Source organism: Rattus norvegicus, chromosome 1, assembly GCF_036323735.1.
Source record: "Rattus norvegicus strain BN/NHsdMcwi chromosome 1, GRCr8, whole genome shotgun sequence".
Lineage (NCBI taxonomy): Eukaryota > Metazoa > Chordata > Mammalia > Rodentia > Muridae > Rattus > Rattus norvegicus.
The window spans coordinates 59413802-59437499 of record NC_086019.1 but is presented as its reverse complement, the minus strand read 5'-3'; the positions used below and the strand labels follow the sequence as shown (position 1 = coordinate 59437499).

At 43.0% G+C, this 23698-nt stretch overlaps 1 protein-coding gene and 1 long non-coding RNA gene across 8 annotated transcripts in view; one reads left to right on the top strand and one right to left on the bottom strand.

Moving 5' to 3' along the window:
- Window positions 1–1021: 1021 nt before the first annotated feature.
- Window positions 1022–4527, bottom strand: LOC134482841 (sperm motility kinase Y-like). The gene has a single exon (XM_063277005.1). It carries the CDS (start codon window positions 2868–2870, stop codon window positions 1341–1343), a length of 1530 nt encoding a protein of 509 aa, XP_063133075.1. The 5' UTR covers window positions 2871–4527; the 3' UTR covers window positions 1022–1340.
- A 980-nt stretch (window positions 4528–5507) lies between these two features.
- Window positions 5508–23698, top strand: part of LOC134482849 (uncharacterized) — a 67382-nt gene continuing 49191 nt past the window's right edge. For 2 of the 7 annotated variants that reach the window (XR_010059467.1, XR_010059471.1), the window contains exon 1: window positions 5509–22902. This is a non-coding gene — a long non-coding RNA (uncharacterized LOC134482849). Of the gene's footprint in view, window positions 22903–23698 lie in introns of all 7 variants that reach the window. The other 5 variants (XR_010059465.1, XR_010059464.1, XR_010059470.1 and 2 more) reach the window with 5 other exon arrangements.

Sequence of the window (23698 nt, the reverse complement as noted above, 5' to 3'; positions counted from 1 at the left end):
TGGACAGCAGTCTGTTTCCCCACGAGTACTCTACCACTGAGTTAGTAGCCTTAGCCCTCCTCACCTCTAGAAAAAGGGTGTCACTAAGTTGTCCAAGCTGATCTTAAACTCATGATGTAGACCAGGCTAGCCTTGAAGTTCTGATCCCCCTACCTACTGTGTGTCTTGAGTGTCTGGTATTACAGGCCCGTTTCTCTATGGATTAGTAGCCCATGGAAGAGTCCATGATCCCATGACCCTCTCGTTCTCACACTGTGGAAGCTATTGGCCTAAGGGGGAGATGGAGTCCATCTGAAGGGATGGGTCAACAAGACAACTCTGTAGAGTGGGGAACTCATCATTCATATTGGGTCCCTGCTGGGAAGAGGAGAAATCAAGAGGAGGGAGGAGATTGGTGTTGGGGAATCCTCCTCTTCCTCCTCTTTCTCCTCCTCCTCCTCCTTCTGCTGCTAATGCTGCTGGTGCTATTGCTGTTTCTCCTGTTGGTGCTGTAGCTTCTGCTGGTGTCTTTTCCTTGGCCATGTGTCTGAAATCACCTCCTGTTTATACTCAGGACATGACAGAATTTCAAGATGGCACTGTGAGAGAAAAAAAGTCAATTTATTCTAAGCAAAAATCTTATGCGGTAGAATACTTAGATTACCATTTGGAGCTTTGATTGCCTTATTATTTTATTAACTCTTCTCTTCTACTTCTCAGTTAATATTTTTGAAAGAAATCATTTAGAAATGTTACATATATATATATATATGTAACAATATATATGAATTGCTAGGTCTTAGGAATGAAAAAATCAGTATGCAAAACAATTTGCATGCATGCAGGATTCTGACCATCAACAATAACCAACAAACTAGGTTGTTGATACTTATTCAGTGACAAACCTTGTTATTAATTTTAAGGCTTACTGGAGTGGGATGTTATATTTGAAAACATAAGACTCTGTTCTGCAGCACTTGTGATTGATGACCACATGTGCTAGAACCAGTAGCCCATGGATGAGTCCATGAGCCCATGAATCTCTAGTCCTCACCCTGTGGGAGCTATTGGCCTAAGGGGGAGCTGGAGTCCATCTGAAGGGATGGGTCAACAAGAAAACTCTGTAGAGTGGGGAATTCATATTGAGTCCCTGCTGGGAAGAGGAGAAATCAAGAAGATGGAGAAGGCTTGGTGTTGAGGAAACCTCATAAAAGAACTTACAGAAGATACAAGGTAAGAATTGTGGGGAAAATGGAAACCAGAGACAAGAGGAAGGACCAGCATAGAGCAAACTAGAAAGGACAAAGCACGAAGGTACCTGGGCTGTGCCTGCTGCTTGTTATCTGGACTCTCCCTGTGGCTCATTTCTGGGGTGAGATTCTGTTCTGCCCCAGGCGAGGTTTCTTTCTCCTTGGCAAGCAGCAACAAAGCTTTATCAGGGCATTTGCTATATTCCTGGTCCACCCGTTAAAACCTCTGTGCCCGACCCTGCTGGAGATGGGCTTATCCTCTAATGGGGCTCTGTGGGAGAGTAGATTATCTTCTTTTATTTCCTTGTTGCTACTCTTCTCACTGAAGATGCTTGTTGTTTGAATGTATGGGACACTCATGGCACATTTGTGATAGTGGTCCTGTGTAGGTGTCATTGGTAGTGGCCTGAGACGACAAGCCACAGTGGACCTTCTTCCTCCTTTTGGATGAACCTTCTGGCCATAATGAGATACGTTACCTTGGGAGAATGACACCTGCAAGGTGCCAAGGACTGGCAGGCTTCCACTCCTCTTTCTTTGTAATCTAAAAGCAGCAGCAGGGTCAAGGCTAGGAAATGGGGCTGCAATGGGACTCACTTGCTGTGCCTGGGCTGTGCAGCCATACCCCGGGAGAGCCTGCTGTTGTAGGAAGCAATAAGTTGCCATTTCCTCATTATATTTTCTTTTTATTAGGGAGTATTTTATTACAGAGGCTTGAAATCCCATGCATTTCATTGCACCCAAAATTTCAGGGTCTGGCCTGAGGGGAAGCAGTTCTTCACAACGAACTGTGAACCCCTTCCCGTGTTCTTTGAACCAGACGTGTTTCATCACCTCGCTGGCTGTTGGTCTATACATTGGATTTACTGTTAGTAATTGACTAAGGAGGTTCTCCAGTTCTTCTGAAACCCCACAGGGGGCAGGATACACCCCTGCAACAACTTGTTTTTGTAATTCTTGGATGATCACAGAATCAAAGGGGAGCTTTCCCACTACCATATAATACAAGACCACTCCTATTGTCCACATATCATTCTTCATCCCGTCATACAGAAGTCCAAGGAAGCGTTCCGGGGAACCAAAAGAATACGCACCGCAGTGCTGGTTTAGCATTTGTCCAGGTTGTGTTTCGGTGCTAAGCCCAAAGTCGATGACTTTGACCTTTTTGTTTTTATCAATCATTATATTGTCCACTTTCAGGTCTCGGTGAACAATCCCCTTTCCATGGCAGTAGCTCACTGCTGATAATATCTGTTCAAATATTTGCCGGGCCTCATCCTCCTCTATGTGCCCTGACTCTCTGATGTACTGGTAGAGTTGTTGGCCTTCCACCAGCTCCATTATGAGGTATATTCTAGTTTTGTTTTCAATGACTTGTAAGAGAGAAACAATGTTGGGGTGGTTGATCTTTCTCATTATGTTTTCTTCTGTCATGGCTGGCCGGAACCACTGCTTGTTCTTTCGGAGAACTTTGACCGCCACTGGGGTTCCTGTGAGCTGGTGGTGGGCCAGGAGGACCTTGGCATAGCTTCCTTTTCCAATAGTCTTCAGTACTTTATATTGGGAATGAAAGGTTCCCTCCTGAGAGATACTGGGATCGGGACTAGAAGGTGGTAACTCCTCCTCAGTCTCTGTAGGCATTTTATCAGTACTAATGCCACCTAAAAATAACAAACAAATGGAATCAAATAATGAAAAAGATGGAGCAATTCAGGAACTAAAATTACACATGTGGAACCTAAAAGAAACAAATGAAACAAAAAGAAAAAAATAATAACAAAGAAAAGACTAGACTAGAAAAATAGAGTAAAATTATGAACAGGGGGAAATATGAAGAATCATAAGTAAAAGCCACCCAAATAACCATCCCCAAAAGAGAAAGCCAAGAGCACAAAAATACTAAATGCAATGATGAAAATAAAAATCGTCATACTACAATAGGATTGGGCGGCCAAAGCTGATCAATACTGTGAATGGATTGAAGAAAAAGGTCAGATAAAAGAAATGATAGGAGAAAGACTGAGTATAAGACAAAACAAACAAATGTAAAAAGCCAACACTTAAGGGAAAACTCCATTGAATTTCAGGACCTCGTGATCCACAAAAATGCACAACTCTCCAGAGCAAAATACTGAAAATTAAAATTAACCAACCACAAGGAATAAGGCAGTTAAATATCAGTGAACAGTAAACCTTAAACAAAGGCCGAAGAGTCAAAGTGTCACAAAGGGCAAATTTGTATCAAGTCTAAGCCAATGATTGCTTGTACTCAATAAATAGAGAAACAGGAATAATGAAAAAGGATGAAACCGCAGGACATTGAAAATGGAGATAGAGTGAATCATCCGACTGCAGAACCGTAAATAATCAAAGCAATAATATAGCATGTGAGAATATAAAAACCACCACCAAAATGAATCCAGCAATCCATAATAAATAAATAAATAAATAAATAAATAAATATATAAATAAAACAAAACCACAATAAGGAAATAGTCAGTGGTCTTGAGAATATATGGCCTAATTCTATCTCTTAAACACATAGAAAAAAAATCAATCCATAAATAAGCTGCCAGCAGTCTACGTAGGCCTTTAATCTGATATTATGGGGTTGGCATATCAAATTCCTGGGAGCCACTGGAGACCCAAGACAGGTACTTGGGCAGCTGCAGGCCAGTGAGAGAGCCTGTCTTGAAAATGAGGTTGAGGACATTCCTCAGGTACAGCAGCCGGGGTGACTTCTAGCCTCTACACTCTTTTGCACTGAGGTGCAGGTAATATAGATACAAGAGGCAAAAGGGGATGGGGACGTGCGTGCACACACAAACACACACACACACACACACACAGGCACACACACACACACACACAGGCACACATACAGACAAACGCCCAGATTCATACAAAACACAATCACGTAGGAACAGGCACACACATACTTACACACAAGTAAACCTGGAAAAATGCACATCACAGACACACGCACACACACACACACACAGGGACACACACACACACAAAAGAGGTGGTACACACATACAACATACACACAAACAAACCTGTAAACTCACACACTCCTACATATACTGACAAACACAAGCGAAAGTGTACACACACTCACACACAGGCAAATCTGTCAGCACACACTCTCTTACACACACTGATACATACACATATACACAGTACAGTAAAATCCAATACAACCACACACAGCTCACAAGATACAAACAAGTCGCAGAGGGCTCCACTCCACACCTCCTCTCAAAGCACTCAAAGAAATCCAGGCCTGGCAACAGCTTAAAATCTGTTGGCTGGGACGCCTCACAGTCGCTCCTCATGAGGTCACAATAGGACCTGTCATGACATGGTTGGGAAGGGCTTCAAGGCTCTGGCTTCTGTGGGCTATGGAGAGATTTAAGGCTTTTAGAAATCAAAGCCTGTAAGATGTTCACCTCTCCTCAGTTCTCTGTTTTGAATGTTTTCTATGCCTCCTGCTTCAAAGTCGTCATGTCTACACTCAGGGTGTCACTTTTTCATTGAATTCTGAATGATTAGCCTTAAACTGATGGTACACCTTTAAAGAAAAAACAAAGCTGTGTTTCTAAACTGACCGATCAAGATGACACTGATTTCATAAATCCTCAGAAAGGCTCTAGGTTATCATCAAACACCTGAGACAAAGATGCAGGGATAGGCAGAGCACTTGCCTCCCAAGGGTAAGGAATTGAGTTTCAATCCCCAAAACCCCCATCAATGTTGGGTGCATCAGCAAAGCCCATAAGCTCAGCATCTGTGGAGTGGGGAGGGGTTGGGGCTTGAAGACAGGTGGTCTGACATGCAGGCGTGAGGACCTGTCCAGAGGATGGCCTCTGACAGAACAGGGGGTAGTGGTATGCATGGACACCTAGGCACATAAGGGGGTATGCATATACAGGCAGACACTTCCTATCACACGGAGGTTGGCATGATGTATAGAAAACCAAGTCCATCCTGAGTGTAGGGCTCACTTTAAATATTAAGGTCCAGTGATGGAACAGGCATGTATGAGGACAAGGAGCTCTGTGCAACCTGGGGCCAGAAGGAACAGAGTGGCTATGCTGACACAGTTGAAATGAATTCTCAATCACAGTCTGTGACAGCCAGGTCACAGGACCCAGTCTGCTGTGTTATTTGTGAGCAGCCAGTGCAGCCAGAAGCTAACTATTGAGCACTGACTGGCCCAAGCCCAGAAAGGGTCTCTGTTTCTCAGAGTGCTGGGGGCAGTGCAGTGTGTAGCGCTTTCCTTCTGAAGAATCTTCTGGGGTTTGGAGTCCCCTGTAGAGGACTCTCATGGCTGCAGACACTAAGCCTGGGAGGAAAGATCCTCATCTGTAGAGTTCACTGAAAGGCCTGAGAGCAGAAAAGGAAAGAAACAGGAAAGTGTGCCACCTCTGCTCACTGTGGTTCAGCTTCTGCCTTTGCAGCTGAGCTCAGGTGCCCTGGAGTCCTCCCTAGCCTGAGTCAGTGATCTCAAGTTTAAGTCCCTACTTCCTGGTTTGTAGTATCAAACAAAGCACAGTTTCAGGCAAGAAAAGCTGTGAATGCCATCTAGACATTGTTGTCTACATTTGAGGGGGACTGTTGAGCCCCAAAGGGAGCAAGGGTTACAAGGTCAGGTATTATAGGAATGGCCAGGGTTGGAATCCAAGTTCCAATCTCCCTTTGCTCTGGGCAGAGGGTAGGCCTGGCAATTGGTTCCTGCTGTGTACATGGGGAGAATCAAAGGGTCTTATGGGATCGCTGGCACAGACCTGCCCAAGCATGGCTTAGGGAGCCTCACACCAACTCAATGTTTGATGTGTTCCCAGGTTTGTCTACCACCCTCAGCTGTGTGCCATTTTCCCTGCCTCCTGCAAGGGACTCTAAATATCTTCCTATAAAAGCGATCAAGGAGGAGTTGCACAAGGACAGGTGGGGCTCTGTGGGGAGGTTCACATGGGCTAACACATTAGAGGGCCACAGTCCCAGGACTGATGCTGGATGGACACTCTCCTCTGACATCCAACAGAGAGATCTTCACAGAGATCAAGAGAAGGCTTCTCTGAATAGCTGTGCAGAGCACCTCCGATTCATGCACTTAGGACTGACACCCATAGGATGCTTTTGAGGAGCCGATTGTGATTCAAGGGCTCATCTGCCTGGGTCCATGTGCCTCTAGAGATGAGCCCAGGACTTGGCTGTGGCTGGTTATGGAGTCAGATCAGAGGATGGGAGGGGGCTTGTCCTTGGCTCCTGGGAGTAGAGCAATTTTTCTTTCCCTGCCCCTACTTTTCTTGCTTTTCTTTCCTTGGCATAAGGAGGGACTGGAAGAAGTCTGTCTATGGGGAGTGAGGCTGGCTGGGAAACTGCTCGCTGTTCTACATTGTCATGCTGCTGGGTGCTTGGGGTGGTTGGCAGGATAACCTCTGCACCATTCCAGTCTGCTTCTCTCCACTTTATCCATGCATCCCTGTCCCTGCGCTGGGAGACCTGGGTACAAAAGTCCCACCTGTAGCTTCCAGTCCAGGGATGGAGTCACTCAGTGAATGGATTCCAGATGGTTATGTGTAAAGCTGCATCGAACAGGGTAGTTACTGAACATGTGGGCATATGGAGGAGGATACTGCACTGCACCCACCCACATTTCATATAAAACCAATCCTCAGGCTCAGGTACTAATTGGTTCTTTTTATACCTTTCACCATTTTTGCTATTCACTGTACTGTGAAGGGTGAATTTTCATTGTTTCACTTCTGCAAAAAGACAGAGTTTAGCATTGGAGACTCACTACAGCCTGGCTGGAAGGGAGGCCTACACCCATGTGTCCTTAGGAAAAAGCTCTTTCATAGGATGCCTCCCTGAGTCCCAGGATGTGTGGAGGGCTCTGAGCCCTATCCAGGGTTGACCTCAGTATATTAACGGGAGCAGAGGCTTCTCTCTGATAGAACAGTACCACCCTCCTGCAAGATGTCTATGATGGTTTGTATATGCTTAGCTCAGGGAGTGGCAATATTAGGAGGCATGGTCTTGTTAAAGTAGGTGTGTCGCTGTGGGCATGGGCTTTAAAACCATTTTCCTATCCACATGCAAGCCAATCTTCCCCAAGCAGCCTTCAGATGAATATGTAGACCTCTCACTTACTCTGGCACCATGACTGCCTGGATGCTGCCATGCTCCCAGCTTGATGATACAGGACTGAGTCTCTGAACCTGCAATCCTGTGTCCATTAATGTTGTCCTTATAAGAATGCATTGGTCGTGGAGTGTCTGTTCTCAGCAGTAAACCCCTAACTGAGACAATGTCAATGTTCCCTACTCCAGCTTCCTGGCTATAGAAGCTTCACACATGACCGGTATTCTCTTGGGATATGGGCCTAATAGGCTCTAGGCTGTCTGCTTGATCTGAGAGTGTTAGGACATCCTGCTCCTAAGGGCATTGTTACTGTTCCCATGCAATACTGTGAAAACATCAGCAGGCTCCTGCTTTCTTACCCCCTGAACACAATGCTGCTTTTTCCAGGAGTGGATCCAACATATCTCAAAACCTCCTCAGGAACTATGTGTTTCCCAAGGATTACCTGCACTTGCTTATACACCCCTATTCTGTGTCCTGAAAACTTTTCAAAGCCCATTCATCTGAGACTGGTGAGTTCAGGACAGTAGTCCCAAGTGTCTTGTCCTACGCTGACAGTTCATTCTCATGAGGCATCACTTACACTTGACAGAGTATTTTTCGAAGGGGCATTGGATGTGCAGGAGAATTGTGTGTGCTGACTCCTGTCAGATCAGCACAGGATAGCATCAAGGCCCCATTTGCTCTTGATTTTGGAACTCATGGTCTTGGCACTGTCTTGTTGGTATTTAGGTCCCTGTCAGTCCCTAATTGAATTTTAGCATGGGAACCCAGGGCAGTTGTCTTCAAAGATATTCCTAGTATGGTCCACATCTTCACCTTGCCAGACATAAAGCACAACAAAACACCAGGCAGGCAGAGAACCCTCAGGGGCTGGAACTGGAATGTTCAAACACTCTGGCTTGACCTTGGCCAGCACAGATTCAGAGAACATCTTCTATGTAGGAAGATCTCCTTCTCCTCTCAGAGTTTAGGACATCTAGAGTTAGGCTAAGGTGCTGGCACAATGTGAGCAGAGGCAGCACTCTGGGCTTGTTCAGTGTCAAAGCCTCCCTGCCACCCCTGTATCACAGTCACAGCAGCCCATCTCATGAGAATTCTAGGGCTGCTGATATCCTGGATGAATAATCCATGTTCTGCTGCTAGTTTCTTTGCTTCCACATGGATAACTGAGAGAAGGGATTGATTAAGTGTAGGTGAGGAAGCCCTGCAAATATCTACTTGGTGTTACCAAAGACAATGGGTTCTGACTGGCAAGATCTTTGAATTAGATTTTGAAAAATGCCACCTAGGAACAGTTAGTAGGTACTCTCATGAAGGTACAGCATGGTGGGCACTATGGGACAGGATCCCTGAGGCTGGTGCAGTGGGACAGGGTCGTTGGGGCAGGTAAAACTGAGTAGGAAACGTGAGCCAGGAACAACCGGGCAGGGACCCTGGTTCAGTTACAACAGAGCAGGAATCCTGGGGGAGATGCAAGGGGGCATGAGTCCTGGGGAAGGGATCTTGTAGTTGTGGCCCTGTGGCATGTGCAACAGACAGGGACCCTGGGGCAGGTGCACTGTGACGTGCACCCAAGCTGGAATGTTCAGACAGGTGTGTGTTTGCTTCATGCAGCTGCTGTCTGAAGTAGAGAACACTGGCATCTGCCCCAGAGGGGATTTTGGGAACTCCTTCCAAGAATCCCTTAGCTCCTAACTGAGAAGCTATACATTCCACAGATGGACCTTTATTGAGATGAGCAGATTCTAAGGGAGCTGCCTTGAATGAACAGCCAAAGAAAGCAGAAATGAAATACAAGCAATTGCAGCAGACATGTTCAGTGTGTTTTTGACCTGAAAAGTAGGACTGGAAGAAACTGATTAAGTCAAATCACTTCTCTGTCTGTCCATCCACCCACCCATCCATCCATCCATCCATCCATCCATCCATCCATCCATCCATCCATCCATCCATCCATCCATCCATCCTTCCATTTCCCTGAGGGAAGTCAGCTTTTATTCCTGAGAAGGTCAAAGCAGCGCTCACTTGTGGTGACAATGAGGATTGCAGGCAGTGAGATAAGTGGATATTTATTTATTTATTTATTTATTTATTTATTTATTTATTTATTTATTTATTTCATGATCTGCGATAGACTGCCACTTGTGGCCAGTCCCCATCTGCATCAGCTGTACCATGAACCCAGTCTCAGTGTGACACAGAAAAGGCCTAATTGGAAAGTATGTCCTCTCTCTAAGCGACACTGTATAATAAGATACTCTGGACTGCAGGTCAGTCAAGGCCTGTGTTTAGGAGACTTGTGGACAGATGAATGTCTGTGAGTCTGGACTTAGACTCTGTGGAGGGCTCAGGTCACCTGACTGTCCTGAAGTTTCCCACTGTGATTTATTTCCCTCCTACAGAGCCAGACACCTGAGCAACTGCATTTCCTGGTTATCCCCTAATCCTCTTACACTGTGTAGAGTGTTCAATATCAGGGAGGGCCTGGGAATCTGAGAGACACCACTGAGCCCCCTGGGCCTGGCTGACTCAACTTGAGTCTACTCTGTGTGTCTTCATTTTGCTCACTATCCAGAGACCTCAAAAGGCAGCAGTGAGCTTGCTGAGAGGAAAGGAGCCCCCATATTGGCCCAAAAGCAACTGTCCTCTTTTACAGGTTCATCCACAGAGCATGTAATTTTGATTGATGCAACATCGGGAAGAATGAATGACATCATCTCCCAAGGGCAAGTGCTGTGCTAGTATACACTGAGGAGCTGCAGGGATCAGACCCCCTTTCCAGCCTCTCTTGTTCTTCCTTGTGATGGTTCCTGCAGATCTGAAAGAATCAGGCAGTATATGACATGGGTTTGAATATAATCTCATTACACTTTATTCCCTGCTCTGAATCTAAGACCAGGTAATTCCTACGTTTGTTTGTTTATTCATTTATTCATTTGATATATATATGTGTGTGTGTGTGTGTGTGTGTGTGTGTGTGTGTGTGTGTGTGTGTGTCTGTATACATATATACAATGTCGCTGTCTTTAGAAATACCAGAGAGGGCATCAAATCTCATCAGAGATATTTGTGAGCCACAATGTGGTTGCTGGCATTTGAACTCAGGACTTCTGGAAGAGCAATCAGTTCTCTTAACACTGAGCAATCTTTCCAATTTCCAGTCTAACTTTCTTAATTCCAGTACTGTATTCTTTATTTAGGTTACATCCTGATCCCAGCCACTCTCCCTCCCCCTTTCCCAGTGCCACCTTACAAATCCTTCTCATCATAATGCTCTCCCTTCTCTTTGTAGAAGGGCAGACTCCCTAGGTACCACCCCGCCCTGGGGCATCTACTCCCAACAGTATGAAGCACCCCCTGTCCCACAGATTTACAATCAGGCTGCCCAGGTATGGGGAAGGGTTCCCATGGCAGGCAAGAGAGACTGTAACAGTCCTGGATCTACATGTCAGATGACCCACATGGAGACCAACTGCAGATAGCTACACCTGGCCCTGGGGTTGGTTGCCCAGGCTCTAGCATACTCCATGGTCCAAGGTATCTGACTATAGGGGACTTCTTGAAGTGTTTTTAACCCCTCTAGTCTGCTCACCACTCTCCCCCACTCTTCCACAAGACTTCCCAAGCTCCATCTGAGGACTGACTGTGGCCTTTAGCTGCTGAGTGAAGCCTCTCCAGAGACAGGTGTGCTACTTTTCTGTCTGCAAGTAAATCAGAGTAACGTAAGTACTGTCAGAGGTTGTCTCTGTCACATGAGATGGATCTCACTTTGGGGCAGTCATTGATTGGTTGGTCCCTCAATATCTGCTTTACCTTTATCCCTGCACACTTATTGGCAAAAAAGATTTTGAGTTGAAGGTGTTGTGAGTGCATTGATGTCCTCTTCCTCTTCTAGAAGTTCTTTCTTGCTACAGGAGGTGGCCATTTCCATCTTCTGCTCCAGTAGGAATCTAAGCTAGAGTCACCCCGTAGACTCCCCCATCCTCTCCCTTACCAGGCATCCAGCAAGTCACCAGAGATCCCTGGACACTCCTGCCCAGACAATTTGTAATCTCACTCCTAGCCCTCTTCCAAACCCCTCTCCCTAGACCTGACCAGCATTTCCATCTCCTTTCCTGCCTCTTCTCTTACCCTGTTCCATCATTTCATCCTTCTTAGACTATTTTGTTTCTCCTTCTTGTGAGATCCACACCTCCTCACTCAGGTCCTCCTTCTTCCTTCATGCCTATCAACCTGTTATCCTGCACTTTATGGTTAATGTCCACTCATAAATGACATACATTTTTCTGTGGTTCTGGGTTACCTCACTCAGGATAACATTCTGAAGTTCATCCATTTGCTTACAAAATTCATAATGTATTTATTCTTAATAGCTGACGAGTATTCCATTGTGTAGATATACAATATTTCCTGTATCCATTCTTCAGTAGGGGGACATACAGGTTGTTTTCAGTTCTTGGACATTACAGGTAAAACCACTATTAAAATAGTTCATCAAGTGTCCTTGTGGGATGGTGGGTCACCATTTGATTATGTGTCCCAGGGTTGTTTTGCTAAGTCCAGATGAAAACTGATTCCCAGTTTTCTGAGAAACTGCCAATATGATTTCGAAAATGGATGTACAAGTTTTCAATCCAAGCAGCAATGGAGGAGTGTTCCCACTATTCCACATCCTCATCACCATGTGCTGGATGTCACTTTAGATTTTTATTTTATCCATACTGATGCACATAAGTTGGAATCCCAGGGTGCTTTTGATTTGGATATACCTGAGGACCAAGGATGGTGACCAGTTCTTTAAGTGGCTCTTGGCCATTCAAAGTTCTGCTGATGAATTTATCTCTTCAGCACATTATTAGGTTAGGATATTTGGTCTCTTGTAGTTTCAATTGTTATTTATGTAATTTTAATATTAGCCTTTTGTGCACTATAGGGTTGGTGAAGATCCTCTTCCAACCTGTATGCAGACATTTCTATTAAATGTTTTGTTTTACTTACAGAAGCTTTTCAGTTTCATCAAGTTTCATTTATTAATTGTTGATCTCAATATCTGAGCGCCATTGGTGTTCTGCTCAGGAAGTTGTCTCCTGTACCAATGTGCTCAAGCCTATTTCTCACTTTTTCTTGTATCAGATTTGATGTATAAGGTTTTATTTTGAGGTCTTTGATCCACTTGGACATGTGTTTTGCACAGGTTTATAGATAAGGCTCATTGCATTCTTCCCTATGCCTATATCCAATTAGACCAGCACCACCTGTTCAAGATGCTTTCTTATTTTTTGTCATATGATTTTGCCCACTTTATTGACAATAAGCATCCATACTTGTGTGGGTTTATTTCAGGGTCTTGGATTTCATTTTATTGATCAGCCTGCCTGTTCCTATACCAATACTGTAGTTTTATTGCTATAGCTCTGTAGGACAGCAGTAAATCAGAGATGGTGATTCCTCCCGAAATTCTGTTATTGTTCAGGAATGTTTTAGCTTTCTTGGGTTTATGAAATATTTCACTTGAAGTTGAGAATTTCACTGTTAAGGTTTGTAAAGACTTGTTTTGGTATTTTAATGGGTATTGCATTCAGTTTCTGATATCTTTCAATTGCTTTTTTTCAGAGATTTAAAATTTTTGTCATACAGATCTTTCACTTTCTTAGAGTTACACTAAGACATTTATATTATTTGTTGCTATTGTAAAGAGCAATGTTTCCCTAATTTATTTGTCAGCCCCTTCATTGTTTGTTTAAAAGAATGGTACTGATTTTTTTAGTTAATGTTGTATCCACCTACTTTACTGAAGGTATTTATCAAATATAGGAGTTCTGTGATAGAATTTTTGGGGGCTCTTGTACATACTATGATATCATCACAAATGCCAATATGATATCTTCTTCCCTTCCAATGCATATCTCGTTTTTCACATTTAGTTGTCTTATTCCTCTAGCCTGAACTTCAAGAACTATATTGAAATGTTAGGGGGAGGGTGGCCAGCCACGCCCTGCCCCAGAGTTTATGGGAATTATTTTAAGTTTCTCTCTATTTAGTTTGACATTGGCTAGTGGACTGCTGTATATTACTTTGTGTTCATGTATTCTTCTGTATCCTTCTCTCTGTGTAAGTTTCACATGATGGACTGTCACGTTTTGCCAAAGGCCTTTTCAGAATCTACTGAGATGATCATGAGATTTTTTAAACTTAATCAATTTATTCATTTAATTTCAAATGATATCCACTTCCTTGTTGCCCCTCCGCAATCACCCATTCCATCCTCCCCATGCCCCTCAGCTTGGCGTCTATGAGGGAGCTCCTCCACTCTCTCCCCTACTCCCGCCTGACCACTCTAACATTCCCCTATGCTGGCATATCAAACCTCCACAGGACCAGGGGCCTCCTCTCCCATTGATGTCAGTGAAAGCCATGTATCTGGAGCCATGGTTCCCTCCATGTGTATTCTTTAGTTTTTGCTTTGTTCTTCGGAGCTCTGTGTGTCCACTAACCTGATAATGTTTTTCTTATGGGGCTGAATTCCCTCAGGTCCTTCAGTCCTTCACCTAGCTCTTCCAGTGGGTTCCCCAGGCACAGTCTGATTGTTGGCTGTAATTATCTACAGCTGTAAGGGTCAAGTGCTGGTACAACCTCTCAGGGAATAGCAATAGCAGGCTTCTGTCAGTAAGCACATCTTGACATCAGTAATAGTGTCTCAGTTTGGTATCTGCTCATGGGATGGAATCCTAAGTGGAGCACTGAAGGAAAGGTATGGCCTTTCCTTCAGTGTCTGTTCTATTTTTTTATTGTTGTCTTTTCTTTGGACTTGAACATACCTAGGTTAGAAATTTGAAATGAGGAGTTGGGGATTTAGCTCAGTGGTAGAGCGCTTGCCTAGCAAGTGCATGGCCCTGAGTTCGGTCCCCAGCTCCGAAAAAGAAGAAAAAGAAAAAAAATTTAGGATGATTGTGTGGCCCCTTTGCCTATGTGGGGCTGTGTCTATCTAGTGGAGGTGTCTATACAGATTGCAGGTCCCCCTTGTTGCATACGTCAGATAAAGTCAACCTTTTGCATCCTGGGGGACTCTCACTACCCTAACATCTGGGACTTTGTAGTGGCTACACCCAGTTCATCATTCCCCACTGCTACATACTTTTAATCAATTTCCTGAAACTCTAATTCGCTCATGTCTTTTCTATCACCTGATCCTGTCCTCCCCAAAACCCTGCATATGTATCTACCACTACTCTCTTGCTCACAGGTCCCTGCCTTGCTCTACCTCCTGTGATTATTTTGTTCCCTGTACTATGTGGGAATGAACATCCACACTTTGGTCTTCCTTCTTCTTTTTTTTTTTTTCGGAGCTGGGGACCGAACCGAACCCAGGGCCTTACGCTTCCTAGGCAAGGGCTCTACCACTGAGCTAAATCCCCAACCCGGTCTTCCTTCTTCTTAAGCTCCATATGGTTTGTGAGGTTTATTGTGGCATATTGAGCTTTTGGGGGTAATAACAACTTATGAGTTTGTACACAGCTTGTGTCTGGGTTACCTCTCTCAAGTTTATATATTTTAGATCTATTCATTTCCCTGTAATTTCGTGAAGTCATTGTTTATACTAACTTGGTAGTACTCTAATGTGCAAATGCATCTCAATTTCTATATCCATGCTTCCATTGAGGTACATGTGGATTGGTTACAACGTCTAGATAGTATAAATAAGGCTTATATAAACATAAGGGAGCATGGGGCCTTGTTATATGTTGAAACATCTTTGAGGATTTATGTCTAGTAGTGTTATAGCTAGTTGTTCATGTAGAACTATATTTAATTTTCTGAGGAAGCACTGAATTGATTTCTAAAGTGATTTTACCAGCTTGCAGTTCTACCAGCAGTAGAAGAGTGTTGCTCTTTCTCCACATCCTTGCCAGCATTTCCTGTCACCTGTGGTTTTGATCTTAGTCATTGCTGTGCTGGGGATTGTGAGGGTCATTTTGATTTACACTTCCCTGAAGAGGAAGGATGTTGAACACTTCTTTAAGTGCTTCTCATCCTTTCAAGGCTCCTTAGTTGAGAATTCTTTGTTTAGCTCTGTACACCGTTTGAAAAATATTGTTTTTGGATTTTTGGAGACTAACTTCTGAATTTTTGTGTATTTTTTATATTAGCTCTCTATCAAATGTTGGATCAGTTGAGATCTTTTCCAAATCTCTGGATTGCCATTTTCTCCTAATGATTAAGACCTTTGCCGTACAGATACTTTTCAATTTTATGAGGTCCCATTTGTCGAATGGTGATTTTAGAACATAAGCCATTGGCATTCTAGTCAGAAATTTTCCCCTGTGCCAATGTGTTTGAGGCTCTTTCCCACGGTCTCTTCTATTATATTCAGCATGTCTGGTTTTATATGGAGGTTCTTGATCCACTTGGACTTGAACATTGTACAAGGAGTTGAGAATAGGTAAATTTGCACTCTTTTCATGCTCACCGACAGTTCAACCAACACCTTTGGTTGAAAATGCTGTTTTTTTTAAGCCAGATGGATTTGGCTTCTTTGTCACAGATTAAGTTCCCATCCATGTGTAGGGTTATTTTCTGGGTTGTACATTGTATTACTTTGATCTACTTTCCTGTCCCTGTACCAATAACTGTTTGTTTTTTAAAATTATTACTCTGTAGTACAGGTTGAAGTCAGGAATGCTGATCTCCCAGAATTTCTTTTATTGTTGAGAATATTTGCCCTATCCTGTGTTTTTTTTGTCATTCTAGATGAATTTGAGAATTGCTCTAACTCTATGAGGAAGTGAGTGGTAATTTTGACGGGGATTGCATTGAATCTATAGACAGCTTTTGGTAAGATGGCCATTTTACTCTCTTTATCCCGCTAATCCAAGAGCATGGGAGATCTTTCCATCTTCTGGGGTCTTCTCCAATTTCTTTCATCGGAGACTTGTCCCTGTTGTACAGATCTTTCACTTGCTTGGTTAGAGTCACGCTGAGGTATTTTATATTATATGTGACTAATGTGAAGGGTGCTGTTTCCCTAATTTTTCTCAGCCCATTATTTTTTTGAGTAGGGGAAGACAGCTGATTTGGTAGAGTGAATTTTCTATCCAGGCACTCTGCTTAAGTTGTTTATCAGCTGGAGGAGTTCTGGTACAATTTTTTCTGGTCACATGTTTATACTACCATTTCATCCACCAATAGTGATATCTTAACTTCCTCCTTCCCAATGTGTATCCCTTTGATCTCTTTTTGTTCTCCTATTGCTCTGTCTATAAACTCTCGTAATATATTGTATAGATAGGGGCAGAGTGGGCAGGCTTGCCTTGTTCCTGATTTTGGTGGGATTGCTTCAAGTTTCTCTACTTTTTGTTTGGTATTGGCTGTTTGTTGTATATGGTTATATATTTACGTAAGTATGAATGTGTATGACCAAATACATATATATATATATATATATATGTGTGTGTGTGTGTGTGTGTGTGTATGGACATTCATTCAGGTTATATGTCCTCTCCCCTTGTAACACTGAATTACATTAATCAGGGTTGTTCTAGCTTTCAGTATTATAAAGGGGAAAAGTTTGTGGAAATGGTGTACTTTTAAACTACCCCCATAGTTAAGCAGGTTTACATGGCCAAAACATTTAAATTCTGATGCTTAATGAAATTGATTACCCTCACTTTGTTATTTTCTTTCTCCCTTATAAGTGTGGCTATGTTGGACCACCATATACATCTGTGTACATAGGTGCGTGTGGAGGCTTGCCCTGAGGTTGACGGAAATTATCCTCTAATTACTCTCCCTTGCTCAATGAAAGAGAGTCTCTCAATGACTAAGCTGGCTGCCTGTTCTTCCTAGCATTTATGTAATCATCAGTTGATCACTGAGCCATCAGTAGTGCACATATTTATTTTTGAAAGTCACAGTCAAGAGTTTATTTTGCCCCTTTTCTGCATGGAATTCTTTATTGGTTCATTACTCTTTTGATATATTTTAAGTTGTACTCATACCTTTTTGGCCAGGTTGGTTATAGGGTTATTCCACAAATCCTGCCCTTTTCTTTGAACTGACATTTAGTTGATGAGCAAAGATTGGATTTTAAAGTTCTGCTCAGACCGTAGAGTAGGTATAGTTTGTTTCAGCCAGAATACATAAAATAACTGAAATAATGTGCAAAAATGAACAGCTCTCACTGAAACATTAAAATTTAGATGAAAATTTAGTTAGGCTAGTTAGTTGTATTTTTATGTATAATCTTTTGTGTTCTGCTCTTGTCCAGCCAAGATGCACACTTATCTGGCAGTTCTGGAGATCATGAAAACCTGATGTTTAAAGAGCGTCCACACATCTTCTCAAAAAGTCATGATGTGTCTGACAAAGTGGAAGCTTCTCGTAAAGTAACAGAGTTTAAGAATGAACTGAACACTAAGTGAGAAGAGAGAGGTCACCTGTACTCAAGCAGGTCTGACCTTGGCAGTGGAATTGTGGGGTGGGCCTGAAGAGGAAGGAACAAATGTACTTCTAAGTGATGTTTAATTTCTTTTTCTGAAATGGTTGCAATTGAGAGATGTTCCACATCCAAGAAATTTTGTCTTACTTTACCAAGAAAAATCCTGCCTAGTTCTTAGTGATCTGACTAAGGTGAAGTTACCCGTTCTTGTTAGCTTTGGCACTCTTGGACCCAGAAGGCAGAATGAAGGGCTTTAAAGATGACAGGGTGTTTCCTCTACCCTACCTTTTTCATTGTCATTCCAAGGGCAGTAGGCCTAGATATTATCTTTCTGTTCTTTCTCCAAACTCCATTTTCCTACCAGACAGTGATAGCCGAAAATTTCAGAGCACTACTGTGTCATAATGGACCTTGTCTGCAGGAGACAGGCCTCTCCGCCTAGGGCATTCCTGTGTCATTGGGGACCCTGTATGCAGGAGACAGGTCTCTTGGGGCAGGTGAAATGTTGCCTGTACGTTCTTTAAGTTACATGAGTGGGCTACAAGTAGTTTTTTATGTAAGGCGCACAACACATCATTCATCTAAAATGTGAGCCTCCTGATCCAATGTAAATGTTTGAGATTGAATATCTAATTCATAATTTAATTTCCAAAATTCTAGAGAAAGGCTTCAGATTTGATGCTAGGGATTTTATTTTTATCAATTCAAATCACCAGAACACTAATCATTGGTGGAAAGCAAAGGTGACAGTTCTGTTAGAGAGTTAACTAATACTTCAGAGGTTCCAAAGGCTCTAGAACTCTCACAGCATTACACAGCATTCTTTCAGGTAGGAACAAAGAAGTCTGAGATAAATGGGAGCTCATGGGTGGCTGTCAAGCACAGCTATCTCAGAAGTTGTAAATTTAGTAAAGAGATTTATAAAAACTGTCAGGAAAGGAAGAAGCGTGTTGCTCTGCACCCTGTGACTTAAGTGCTATAAGAAAACTTGTGTCAGTTGAGTCTGCATCTCTTTCTCAGCCTAACAGATTTATTTAATTTTAATTCCTGTATTTTGCATCCTCACTCCTCAGTTGAGCTATGGGAGAAAGGCCTCAGTTTGCTTATTTTGTGTGAAAGGTGACTTTATGATTTCAACACATTTTCTTTTTCAGAATCTCTAATGTGGTTTCAGAAGAACTTTCCGTTCCATAGAAATCTGTGCATCAGGGAAATAATCACAATTTTTAAAAAAACGGAAGCATTTGAAACCTAAAAATTCTTTTTAATAAGAGCTGTTCGATCAATTGTTGAAATACAACCATTAGTATTTTTTACGTTTATCGAGTTTCCTATTTGAAAGCGTGTCTTTGCTTTTTCCTCTGTAAGAGAATAGAATGTCCCAGAGAGCTGATGAAGGATTTGCACACTTGTCTTGCCCAGGAAGTGCATTCTCCTTGTGTCTGCAGCACATGGGCAGCCTTCGATAGCATAAAAATACCTCCCGAAGGTGAGCAGGTACCTGCTGTCCCTAGTCTATGGGAAGACAGATGCACTCAAGAACCTGCAAGCATCTGAAAACACTGCATGTGTGTTTGTGAGACCTGTAGTGAAGTAGACTTGGCCATCCCTGGACAGTGAGGTCAGATGTGAATAAGTGTTGCAAGAGCACATTGAATAGCGTACACTACTGTTGGGAAATGTTTTCCTAAGGCCTGGACTCCCCAAACTACGCACTGATAAGCCCATTGCCTTAAAGGTCTTCTGGTCATTCACGTTTCAAATGTAAGTGGCCACTCAGTACTGATGGAAGGAAGGTATGTTTTATTATCATGGCACAAGATACACTGATCAGTTCCAGCAGGCTGAAGGGTCAGTGGGATGTTGTGTCCCCTCACCCTCATGACTACTGTGCTTTAGCACGGGGAGCAGGACAGTGTCCAAATCTCAGGGTTTGGGTGAAATGTAAGGATGGAGTTGGGAAGTTGCTGGTCAAAGGATGTAAAGTTCAGATGAACAGGGAATGACTTTGAGTACTGTTACCTGTAGCCTATGACACTCAGCAGTGTCCTATAAATAATGCAAAGGAACTTTAAGAAAGGGGAAGCATGTTTGAGGGTTTAAAAAGCTTGTGGGGAACTTTTGTGGAAGAACAGAACTTATATATTGGGATTAGTGTTTGGATTTGTATAGTTTAATTTACTTTATTTTAAAAATTCTGTAGAGACATCCCTTAGAAACTAGATTTGGTGCTGACCCAGGACCATGTCTTCTTGTGCTCCCTGTCCTGTGTGGGATTTGTGGCTCAGGCCTACTGTGGCCCCTGGTCTCTGTACCACTTCATTTTCTGCCAAATCCTACATGAGTCTTCCTTTGCCCATTCCCAGGTAATAAAGTGATTTCAGAAACAGTTATACTCATGAATTTATTATACAATTAAGCAGAATAGGGTGGTTGATTGACTTGGCAGAAGAAATTTTCATCTCCTAAACTGTCAAGTGATTTGTTTGTATAAGAATTTTTTTCAACCTGTTCACTCACAGCGCTGGGAGGTAAGTGCCAGTCTTGAGATTGCCTAAACGTTTTAAACAGTATGTAGATAGTACTGCCCCTACTCACCCTGTGATCCCAGGCAGTCACATACAGGAAAGGCTGGGGGATCAGGAGACATCATCAGACCACAGGTGTGGATAAATGTTAAAGTGTGAGATGAACACAGAACCTGCGGGGCCTGATTGAAGGACCCTATAAGACATTGTCTGTGTGGTAGACTCTCCTGAGATGGTAGAGTGGAAGGGGTAGGGCCTCCTCCATTACAAGTCTCAGGGGGCAGGATCGCCAGTGGGCTGGGAAAGGGATGCCTCTAGGTGAGATGGGTATTCGATGCCACAGTAAATTAATTTGTATTTTACAAGCACTGTAAATGCGAAGGATCCTGAAAGGTACCCTGGAAAACTTCAGTGTATGGGCATAGAGCTCATGCTCATGAGTGGCCAATGAACAATACCCGCCCCTCCTCTCGGATTTAGCCACGCCCTTCATTAGTTCCTGAGGGGATTTTTCAGAACAGAGATTATGGCAGTTTCAGCATCGAATTCCAGTGAGTATGAGGGGAGCCCATGGAGTTTGAAACCACTCCTTTCTGCTCTCAGGGATTTGGGAAAAATAAGAGAATTTGGGTTGGCTTAGTAGCACTATTTTGTGAGTCTTAGCTTGAGTTCCCTCGGGATGGAGACCAACTGCTTCTTTTTTGAATCTTAGGGAAGTTGACCTGTTTTCTCCCAACTGTCCTTATGGCTCCTTCCTCCATCTCCCGCTTGGGGCCTCTGTGGACTCTCATTTGCTGCATCAGCACATCAAGGTCCCCTGACTTGGCACCTCCTTATGCTGAACATCAGCAGACTCCATACTGAGTAGGATTTGGGATGTAACCCTACTCCTTGCCCTCTTAGAGCACACTGCAGAACAAATAGATTGATAAAAGTGAACAAAAATATAAACATCATGTGTGGTAATGGCTCACAAGCAGAGAGTCTGAACCTTACAGAAGCCCCACCTAAGATTTATGAACAGGAAACCGGGAAGGGGAATGACATTTGAAGTGTAGGTAAAGAAATGTATCTAATAAAAAATTAAAAACCAAAAACAGACAAACAAACAAATAAAGAAGACTATGCTGTCAACATAATCAGAAAGAAAAATGATCTGATCTGCCTCTTTTTTTTTTTTTTTTTTTTTTGGGTCACCATGATTTCCATAGTCAATGGAGTTCAGATAACTGTAGGAATGCATTTTATGGTTTAGAGGCAGTGATAGGATCATTCCTTTACTTATGCTCCCCCTACTAGTTTTCTCACACATATCTCATCAAGATTTAAGCTGTTATGCATCCATAAAACTTAATGCTTACTAAATCAATTTAACTTTCCTATTCTTTTCATCTTCTTTAATATTCCTGGTACCTAAATAATACAATCCTGTCAAAGGTGTTTCAAATTCAACTGGTAGACTGATATGCCTCTTAAAACACATGACTTAGGAAACAAGCTAACCTACATTATGGCTGATTGGTGCATCGAAAAACAGATTAATTCTAAATTAAATATAGTAGAATATTTAAAATAGTCCTGCTTTAATTTTTGTAATCATATCAAACTTTAAATATAGGATTATGAAGCCTGTGATTTGACTGTACTATACTGCATTCTCCATATAGATTTTTACATAAATTACTGAAAATTTCTTGGAAAAAACTTATTATGTGAGCACCTTTATAACTAATACCACTGGGGCTTTTCCATTTAATGGCATGTGAACCGTATGTTTAAATACAGGTAAAAGTAGATTTACACTTAGCAGCCAACTAAGTAACCTGGATGTAGTCACTTACATTCAACTGAGTAGTTGCTTGTAAAAGGGAGCGCAAACTGCAGATCAGGTATTTCAAGGAGCTCTCTTGGTATAAACATAGCCCTAGCTAATTTGGCCATAGGGAATTCATGGTCTTTCTGATACTTGATCAGTCCAAGCCAAAATTCTTACACAAAAGTTCAGGATGCAGTTCCTCCTGTCCCTATGTCTTTTTTTTTTTTTTTATTAACTTGAGTATTTCTTATTTACATTTCGATTGTTATTCCCTTTCCCAGTTTCTGAGCCAACATCCCCCTAATCCCTCCCACTCCCCTTCTCTATGGGTGTTCCTCTCCCCATCCTCCCCCATTACCGCCCTCCCCCCAACAATCACATTCACTAGAGGGTAGAGTCTTGGCAGGACCAAGGGCTTCCCTTTCCACTGGTGCTCTTACTAGGCTACTCATTGCTACCTATGAGGTTGGAGCCCAGGGTCAGTCCATGTTTAGTCTTTGGGAAGTGGCTTAGTCCCTGGAAGCTCTGGTTGCTTGGCATTGCTGTTCATATGGGGTCTCGAGCCCCTTCAATCTCTTTCAGTCCTTTCTCTCATCTGATCTGCCTCCTAAAATTCAGTTTTTAGCAGGTGTGCTTCCTGACCAGAGAAGTCAGATGACGGCATGAGCAGCCCCTTAAAAGACAAGGCTTGGATTGGCAGTAGCAGACAAGGAACTCTGTGGGCATACTCCAAGGAAACTGGTGAGAGCAGCAGCCAGCATTTTGGATCTTTGCAAATTTGCCTAAGTGTACATTGAAAGAAGAAACCTGTGTTCTAGCAACAAGTGCCAAGTTCCTTAAGGAGAGCACAGCTCGGCCTGCTTCAAGCTCCAGCTTAGCTATCGAGAAGCTTCCCCCGGGACTGTACCTTGGCACCTAACTCAGGACCACTTTATCTCACCTTGAGAGATAGACTTCCATCCACCCCAAGATAGAAAAGACTTCCATCCACCCCAAGACAGAGCTGGGGTTAAGGCAGCGAGTTTCAGGCTCTATGGCACCAAGAATTCACACTCTAGTGTTTGTGGGCTGCAGGCAGAACTGAGCAGAGGTTTCTGTTGGCTTCCGTTTGGAGGACTGGGGTCCAAGAGTTGGCTCCAGTTCTCCTCCGTTTGTAGGTAGCTGGTTCCTCGTGGTGCCCTGTGGTCATTGTCTACACCCTTCAAGTGTCTGTGACTTTAGGGTTCCTTTCATAAGGACACCAATGTCATTACAAGAGAGCCCACCTTTCAGGTTTCCTTGAATGGATCACCTGGGAGGCACTGTCTTTAAGTGTCACCTACTGAGTGTCAGGGACTTCATCCTTCACCATATTAATTGTGTTACAACTTGTCCAAGTGAAGGTAGTGAAGAGAAACTCATAGGGTCAGAGCAAACATAACAGAACTATCTCACCATGCCCCATTCTAATTGGACCAGACTTTGTAAATGTGTCCCAGGTCTTTCTGGCACTGCTGTCCATCATTTTTCTCACAGTATAGCTCTGTCATTTACGGGG

What these genes read in the sequence shown, in the direction of transcription:
- LOC134482841 (XM_063277005.1), bottom strand. Translation starts at nt 2,870, where the DNA reads ATGCCTACAGAGACTGAGGAGGAGTTACCACCTTCTAGTCCCGATCCC.